The sequence below is a fragment of the Liolophura sinensis genome, chromosome 5, assembly GCF_032854445.1.
Source record: "Liolophura sinensis isolate JHLJ2023 chromosome 5, CUHK_Ljap_v2, whole genome shotgun sequence".
NCBI lineage: Eukaryota > Metazoa > Mollusca > Polyplacophora > Chitonida > Chitonidae > Liolophura > Liolophura sinensis.
In genome coordinates, this window is record NC_088299.1 from 4,856,094 (window position 1) to 4,865,342 (window position 9,249).

The 9,249-nt window shown below is 35.8% G+C and overlaps 1 protein-coding gene across 2 annotated transcripts in view; it reads left to right on the top strand.

Moving 5' to 3' along the window:
* LOC135466059 (H(+)/Cl(-) exchange transporter 7-like) overlaps positions 1-9,245 on the top strand; it is a 52,920-nt gene extending 43,675 nt beyond the window's left edge. For both annotated transcript variants that reach the window (XM_064743469.1, XM_064743470.1), the window contains 5 exons: positions 2,100-2,168; positions 3,072-3,158; positions 4,018-4,101; positions 5,407-5,487; positions 6,087-9,245. In XM_064743469.1, the coding sequence (XP_064599539.1) occupies positions 2,100-2,168; positions 3,072-3,158; positions 4,018-4,101; positions 5,407-5,487; positions 6,087-6,179 (414 nt within the window). In that variant the 3' untranslated portion in view covers positions 6,180-9,245. The remainder of the gene's footprint in view (positions 1-2,099; positions 2,169-3,071; positions 3,159-4,017; positions 4,102-5,406; positions 5,488-6,086) is intronic.
* Positions 9,246-9,249: the final 4 nt, after the last annotated feature.

A 9,249-nucleotide genomic window follows, 5' to 3' on the forward strand; every position in this document is an offset into this window, starting at 1 on the left:
TCAGACAGTCCTTTTTGTCATTTTTCTAGAACGCTATAAATCACAGCTGATTGAAATTTGACAGCAAAATGCTTTCGGATATTGTTTTTAAGGGTTTTAAAAGTTTGTTCTTCAAGGTCATTTAGATTGGCAGCCTTATTGGATTCAAACAAAGCTTTTAAACATCTTCTAAAGAACCAGAGGAAGGATTCCTCTGAAATTTTATATGCAGGTAGATCAATACTAGTTACATAAAGTTTGAAAAATGCATTATAATCTTTTAAAACCTGTAGGAGCTGGCCATAGCTGAATAAGTTAACTTTGATATCTTTGATGTAATCAAGTGTGTGTATTTTAAAAAGGTGGTTCCAAATCTGCTTTTATTTTTTTGTCTATGTTTGTGACTTTTTGACATGTAGTCAAAACACTAATTTTCAGGTTTTGAATTTACTTACTTTCAAGGGCCTATAAATCCAAAACTGTGAGAGCCAGATTCGTAGTTTGCACCATATTGTAAACCAAAGTATGCACCTTAAGGTGTAATTAATAGTTTTCTTGCTAGAAGTGTTTAAATAACGTATCACCCTATTTCAGAAATAGAAATTAAAGCCCATTCATGTAATCCAGACTTAGAGGATAATAATTGGATAGTTGCATGCTGTTGAACAGCTGAGTTAACAGTTTCTGCTTTGGGAAATGATTTTTCAGTTGTAAGTACTTAAGCTGACAACCATTCCAGCAGACTGCTTGGAAGCCGTGAAACTGCTGGCAGTTCTAGTTTTATATTTTGAATTTTATTTATTTTTAATTTCATGCCTACTTCTTTTCCCTTATGTTTATGACAGAAGGATCCTGCCAAGATTAATTCCTCCTCAAGACTCCTGAATCTTATTAATATGCATGATTTTGCTTCGTTTTCAGTGTTAAGAAATTATATTTGATTTTAGGCTGTACACAGTCACTGTTCGATCTTAAACATATAACTGTGAAGCCCTTTGAGAAAAGTTAATAGTCTGCTTAATGATGTGTTTAGGATGCATTTTAATGGATATATCTACTATTGAAAATATGTCACAAGTTGGAAACTCATCAGATGTATAAGTATTCTGAAGGATTTTGAAATACATGCATAAATGTTTATATTTGTGCATGTGTATATATAGCTTTCAGTGCTACTGTGGAGAATTTATTTTTGTGGATCACAGATCAAACAAGCAGACACGGTGATTGTAAAGCCTTGTTGCTCTCACCGACCACATTGTTAATGTTATCCCATTAGCACTGGATTTTTTGTTACATTATAGTTCAGAGGTTGGCTTCTTCATAATAAGTTGTGTTTTACAGCATGTGATTGACATTTATTATTACTTTGGCCCTGTTTTCTCACAATATTGCTTTGATTTCTCATATGTACACTGTTGAATCTCAAAAAATGTTATGTACTGCTTCGATTACTGCATGTATGCTATTTGTATTCAAAAAACTATTGGCCTGTTGTATGTGTGATAGGCTATTAAGTCCACATCAATGTCAATTTTTGTTTATGTTCTTTATTTCATACTTGATTGGTGTTTCACTCTGTACACAAGAATATTTTACTTGTGTGACATCAGACAGCGGGAAGAAACCAGGCAGAGCTCGGAGGAAACCCGTGACCATTCGCAGGTTTTGTTTCTTTCAGAAACATATTTACATGATTGGAAAACCTTGAAAAAGGACAATCATGAAAAAAGCATTATAAGATCAGGCAAAATGGAAAGATAGATTGTCAATTTTACTTTTATTCTCGATTTTGGATTGGATTTTTTTAGTATGAGCTAGCCTATAAAAGACAAAGTAAAATTGGTGTTGACTAATTTGTAACAACATGTAAAATTGTATAGAACTTGTAGCTTCGGTACATATTCCAAAAATGAATGCGTCCTCGAAATTGAATAGCCTACATGCAATCTTGCAAAATTAAGTTTTGGATGAAACTTTTGCAAGCCTCTCTGGCTGCCTTAAGTCAAATTGAAAATGTAACTTAGCCTTAATTTCAGGAGCTATGACGGAAAAAATATTTTCTCAAAATACTATCATGCCCATGCTTTCAGTTGACCTTTTGTTGTTGTTGTTGTCAGGTGGAATCTTGCGGCAGGTTAAAGGGCCTTATCCTGAGATCACAGCTCACAATTCTGCTCAAAAATAAAGTAAGTACATGCGAGATGTAAACAGAATATTTATTTGTTGTCTTGAATCTTTCTGCAAATAAGAGAAGGATTGCATGTAGGACATTACTGTAACAACAGGGATTTGATGAATTTGTACACAGCTTGGAACTGACATGTTTTAGCAGGAAATTTGTTACCATTCGTATTCAAAGATTGAAGAAAATGCACATTATTTGGAATTTGAATGTTTTTGATTTGATTGATCTATCTTTGTACACACAGAAAGTTGTGAGTTGATGAATGCTTTCTGTCTACATGTAGGCCTACACACATACTGTACAACATTTACACCCACTTTGATTGCTTTATAGGATTAGTGTTTATACCGGGGGCCTCCATGGCTCAGTTGGTTAGTGCGCTACCGCAGCGTAATGACCCATGAGCCTCTCACCAATGCGGTCGCTTTGAGTTCAAGTCCAGCTCATTCTGGCTTCCTATCCGGCCGTAAGTAGGAAGGTTTGTCAGCAACCTGCTGATGGTCATGGGTTTCCCCCAGGCTCTGCCCGGTTTCCTCCCACCATAATACTGGCCGCCCTTGTATGAGTGAAATATTTTGTGTACGGCGTAAATCACCAGTCAAATAAATAAATAAATAAATAAATAATAAATACCATCCTCAAGGACACACATTAATTCTTCAACCTTTTCAACCACCACTGCAAACAATATTTTGAAACATTCTGAGAGAACTGTGGTGTAGAGAAATAACTTGCACTGGAGCTTGCATCTGTAGTGACACAAACAAATCATTTTTGTGTCATTTTTATAATAAATATACGCATAAATTTCACTGAAAAATGTTCTTCAGAGGTTGAAAAGGTGGAAGAGTTACAGTACCAGTATGCCCATTTACATCTACATTACATTTTTATCTTAATGCAGGTTTATGCAAAGGAAGGGTCGTCCATTCCAAAAAATATAAAGATGGAAGATTTTAGAAATGAATATCCGTGGACAGTCAACATAGAGGTTGGTAACAGAGACTTTAAGTCTATCTGGCAGTCAGTCAGTCACTTAGTCTGTCAGGTGACATCTGACATCCTGCTTCTATCAAGGAAAATTTCTACTCAAATTTACCTGCCGGTTAAAAGAGTAATATTCTGAAGTGTGAAGTAGAAACACAACAGCTGTTAAACTGTTTGTAGGAACCCGATAGATAAGCCGACATGAAGTCCTTGGAATGTAGTTCAAATTTTGTTGAAAGGTTTGCAAGACCTTTGACAGCTAATCTTTAAAGAAAGGTTTACTTGTGACAGGTTCTTGAAAATACTTCAATGTTCGTTAAATTTCATATTGTATGATTACTATTTACAAAACTAGTATCCATTATTCTCCATATGAAAGCTTAACATGAAAGTAATGGAAAACCTATGTGACCGGGCTTACCAACTGGGGATTTGAACCAGTGATCTCTGGGTTTGGAGTCCACACCTCTACCACTCAGCTATTAAAGAACATTTTCATGCCTTGAACCCTGTTTTTGAAATTCACTTCCTTGGTAGAAGTTTTGGAAATTGGCTGAGACTGCTTGAACTTCAAAAAGGCCTGAATGTTTTTTCACTGAAGCAAATGTAAAGTTAGAAAAAACAAAAATACTCATTTGACTTCATTAACACAATGAATTTATGACAAGATCAGCCTTTAAATTTTTCCATGCATTTAAATCAAGGCCAAAGGCAGTTTGTACAAATCTGAACCCCTGAGAAATGTTAAATATGTGCTTGCACTTGGAGCATGTTATATACCATAATATGTCTGTAATTTTAGTCAGTACAAGTAATTGTGCTCTATGTTGACATGGTTGGATGGTTTTTTCTCTTTGTTCTAGGATATAACAATCAGTGATGAAGAAAAAGACTTTGTCATGGATCTGCGCCCCTACATGAATCCTTTTCCCTATACCATATTTAAAGTAAGTTGTGGCTCAGTTGTTTAGCGCGCTAGCGCAGTGTAATTACCCACGATCGTTGTGAGTTCAAGTCCAGCTCGTGCTGGCTTCCTCTCCGGCTGTACATCGGGATTTCTGCCAGCAACATATGCTGGCTGCCGTCTTTGGAGTGAAATATTCTTGAGTACGGCGAAAAACACCAAACAAATAAATAAATAAATATATATATTTAAAGTCAGTTGAGACATGTTATCTTTTCATACATCCATATTACGGGTCATACGGTCTGTTATGGTTGGCGGAATCCCTTTGCCCTTTTGTAAAATATTCTCTGTTTCAACCATATCTACAGAACCTTTTCACTTATAAAGTCAGTTAACTTTTTTTTTTGTCTCTGCCACAAAGCCAGCCAACAACCTGTGGAAGGTGTGAGTTTCCTGTAGGCTATGCCTGGTTTCCTCCCCCCATAATGCTGGCTGCAGTCATACAAGTGAAATATTTCTAAGTATGATGAAAACACCAGTCAAATAAATAAACAAGTGAAAATTCACGGCATTGTCTGTTCTTCACTCTGCCATGACTGGCGTAACTGGTGGTCCAGTTTTTGTTTATTATTTTTTTTATTTTTTGGGTAAACAGTATTCAGATTGTGTTAGAAGTGATTCTAATACATGTATTACAAGCAATATGCTTTTAAAAATTGTTTTAAGACAGCGTTTGCTCAAGTTACTTTTAGACGCACAAAAATTGCCTAACACACTGATGAAAATGGTGTAGAGTAACATGTAAATATCCACATCAATTCTTACTGCTTGTGGAGTTTTCTTGACAGTAAGTGGTTGATAATGTGACATCTAGACAGTGTAACATTCGTTGAAGACCACTTGTCACGGTCGTTTCTACGAATACGGTGTGCTTATCTGTATGTTACATGTGGGAATGCTCATCAGTAATTTGCCAGAGGGGAGTGGTTTACGCCACTGGTTTCCTCCACTCATAAAACTGACCGCCATGGTACAAGTGGAGAAACTCTTCAGTATGGGCTTAAGCACAGTCAAAGAAATAAGTAAATGCGGTATGAGCATAAATTCTTTATCCTGCTGCGAATGTAGTTGGTAAAAATCGAGAATACAGCATTTTTACTGTTGGGCCTGAGTGTCCAGATAACCTTTCTGCTGAGGTCCAGTTTGGCTCCGATCTACTGGCTGCCTCTATCACCGCGACACTTTGTGGATATACTTGTATAAAGTCAGCGCATAAAATATATATGGCAGGAGACTGTTGTTGTGCGTAGTCGCTGAGGGTATGTAAATGATTTGTCTCACACAGGAAGTGTCCTTACCAAGAGTGTTTCGGATTTTCCGAGGGTTAGGGTTACGCCACCTGGTGGTTGTAAGTGATACAAATGAGGTAAGTGGAGACACTTTGCACCTCAGCCCTCTTATGGCTAAATAGCTATATGTTACTCTCACTATATTTGCATGTAAGGGCCAGCTTTCACAAAATTTAACCAAATTAACCGAATTTTCATAACGTTGTCTTGTAAATCTCATCACCTTATGGCATTATAAGCTAGACTTCCTTTAGAATAAAAGTTATGGGTAAATATAACTTACAAATCATTATGAAAGTGGCCCCATACAACTTCATCGTTATGTCTTATAATGTACCTTTTTACATGCTTTCAATCTGGGTGATGCCATATTAAAACCTTCTCAGTTTGTTTGGAATGAATTCACTCTGAAGGGATTAGTTCAAACTTATTAATTACTGGTGTTAATTTCAGGCCATGTTTAGCGACATTAGTTTCCCAAAGCGTGGTTAGATTAGGCATGTTTTAGCAAATCTTCAATTTTAAGGTCTGACAGCAACCTCCAGGTGGTCGTGTGTTTGATCGCGACTGATATTTTGGAAAATAAGCAAAAATATTTTTGAGTGCAGCGTAATGCACCAATGAGGTAAATAAACAAATAAATTTTAATGGAAGTGAGGTAACTTGTTTTTGGCAGGTGCTGGGTATGGTGACGAGGAAGGATTTGGCTCGCTACAGGACTGAACCTAAGAGGGGAATGCTGAAGATGGAGATTCTGGATATTCAGTAGATGAGCACACAGTATTATAATTATTCTGGTTTTCTCATCATGATGGAGTAGTGGTGTTGTAAGAATAGAAACGATGGCTCCGTGGACTGACTGCATATCTGGAAAATTCTGTTTTGAGTGGAGTGCTGTTGTAATAGTTTTCGTTCTCAAACTATGCACGTCTTTGATAGTTTAAATTAGCACACAGTGTGTGTCCTCTTCTTAAATTCAGGGAGTAGGCTAAAAAGAAAATGACAAAAAAAAGAAAAAAATGAAGGGATGTAGTGGAAAATTTTTTTACTTCACATGAAATTGTGCTTTAGTGAATCTAGCGATACCATTTTGTTATTATTTTGTTTTGTCTTCAAACAACCATATTTTAAGGTGTAAAAGTTGATAATGTATAAAAGCATATTTGATAATGTCATGACAGAAATATGGACCCAGCATGAAAGATCTCAGATTTTCTATTATGTGTAAATTGTATGAGAACAATGTGAAATCGTCAGATGTCATATTTTAATGATTTTCTTCATGTACAAAATTAGAAATCACACATCTCATATATACATTTGGTGTATTATACAATTTCAGGAATGTTTGTTTGAGGTTTTACTGTTTACAATCACAACAATCACACTGCCGTTGATAGTTTGCCCTTAAAAAATCACCAATTGTAACAATTTGCCCCTCCCCCCCCCACACACACACACAAAGTCAATTGTGACAATCAAACACCAGTTGTATGGTGTAAATTATCTCCTGTACATTTTGCATCTACTGGTTTTTGTTTCCTTTTTATTCTTTGGTAGTTTTTGAGAATGGATTTTTTATGTTTGAAGCATATTGATGTGCACTGTGAATTGCATTAATGAAGTCGTGTTTCATTTTAATGGTTGAAAAGGTTGTGATCTACCCTATTTTTTATTACGTGTATGTCTATCAGGAGAGCATTTGTGATTTGAAGTTGTTGACATTTTTTATGAGACATCTCTAAAAGGTGTCAGTTTGTTGTTTTAATATGATGTCATTTCTATGTACATGTAGTTATATATTCTAGGCGTCAGGATAATTATGCGAATTTTAATTACACCAAAGAAAAGAATGTAATGAATTGAATTTGAAATTTGATGTACAGCTATATCGTTTCCAGGCATTTGTAATGTACTTTTTATGTATACGACTGTTACTAGAAAAGTTGATATTGTGGTAAAAAACATTAAAAAAAGCCATCAATTTTAACAGGATTAAAAAAATGCCATGATTTGAGCTCACACTGTTGAAATTATAGTCTGTTGTAATATTAATAATGGCCTCGGTCGTCTTTGTAAGCTTTGGTTGCTTATGAAGAATGATTAAGCTGTTGTGATGGCTTTGTTTATTACATAGTGAGCGTGTTTATTATGTAATGAGTGTTTATTACGTAATAAGTGTTTGTTACATAATTAATGTATTTATTATGTAATGAGTGTCGAAAACCTGTATATGAGGCAAGAATTGACAGGGTTTATATGATTCTCTTGTTGACTGCAAACTGCTCCTATACTTCTTCACATGGACATTCACCTACTGATATGATGTTGGTTAAATACAGTAATGCTGGTGTTGTGTGTTCTTGGTTGAATGTTTCTGTAAAGTGTACCTTAATGTGTATTTGGGTGTTCCCTTGGGTTGGCTATTCCAGGCCTGTTCCCTTAGCTTGGCTATTCCAGGCCTGTTCCCTTAGTTTGGCTATTCCAGGCATGTTCCCTCAGCTTGGCTATTCCAGGCCTGTTCTCTCAGCTTGGCTATTCCAGGCCTGTTCCCTCAGCTTGGCTATTCCAGGCCTGTTCTCTTAGCTTGGCTATTCCAGGACTGTTCCCTCAGCTTGGCTATTCCAGGTCTGTTCCCTTAGCTTGGCTATTTCAGGCCTTTTCCCTCAGCTTGGCTATTCCAGGCCTGTTCCCTCAGCCTGGTTATTCCAGGTCTGTTCCCTTAGCTTGGCTATTCCAGGCATGTACCCTACTATACAGATGCACGCTTTCTTCATTGTGTACTAGTAGTTGTTGAATGGTAATCCAAAAGATAACCTTTCATCATTTTAGTTGTTATTTAGCTGTGATTTTTATTGAATGTTAGCAGTGATATTTTTATTATTATTATTATTGTTATTTCAAGCAAGTACACGTTAGCGACATTTTGACTGCATGATGACATTATTATAATTTGGACAATCTCTAAAGCTGTGATCAGAGTGATATGTATGAATTGAACCAGTATCTCATCATGCCTGTATAAGTAAAGAGATGACTAAGAGTTAGAAATTCAGTTTACACAGGAATAGTGCTTTATTTTGTCACAATGTTGTTATTGTTGAGCAGTGTTAATATTTATGTGTCGTTTTTTTCTGTAGTTGTTGACTTTAATACTGAGCGATATTTATTACCCCAGAGATATAATAACTGGAAAGGAATTTGTTAACCATTTTTGTTAAAGTTTAAACCCATATATACATATAGATATATATCTGTTATGGATTGTTTCATCTTTATTTTTATACACCACAAGCTATCCACAACTTGCATTCGTTTTTATACAGTATAGTGCTTTTGACTCTGCCCCCTACCCACCCATCATTATACCCCAGCCTGTGGCCAATTCCACAAAGTCATTTCTGATTTAAGTCAAAATTTGAAATAAGATTTCAAAGCTTGTTTTGGGGTTTTAGTAATTAAAATTCTGTACCCCACATCAATGTTAAGACAAATGCGTCAAAATTTCACTTTTCAGTAACAAAAACTAAGCGTCGTGCAGAGTTTTTAAGTTTTGACTTAAGTTAGAAAGGGCTGTGGGGAATTAGCCCCTGGTCTTGAGCTAAAAAAAAAAAATACACAAACAAAATTTATCATTCAATCTGTGTCACCATTGATGTTAAAACTACAGCTACACATTTTCGCTGATATGTAGTATTAAAATGTAGGCTTTATATTTCAGAAGGGAAATATATGCAGGGTAATTTCTGGCATTTAAACCATTGACAAAATACATATTCTCAGCTCGCTTGTTAAAAAAGATTTTAGCTGGCTCTGAATTTGATTGGTGTTACCATGAA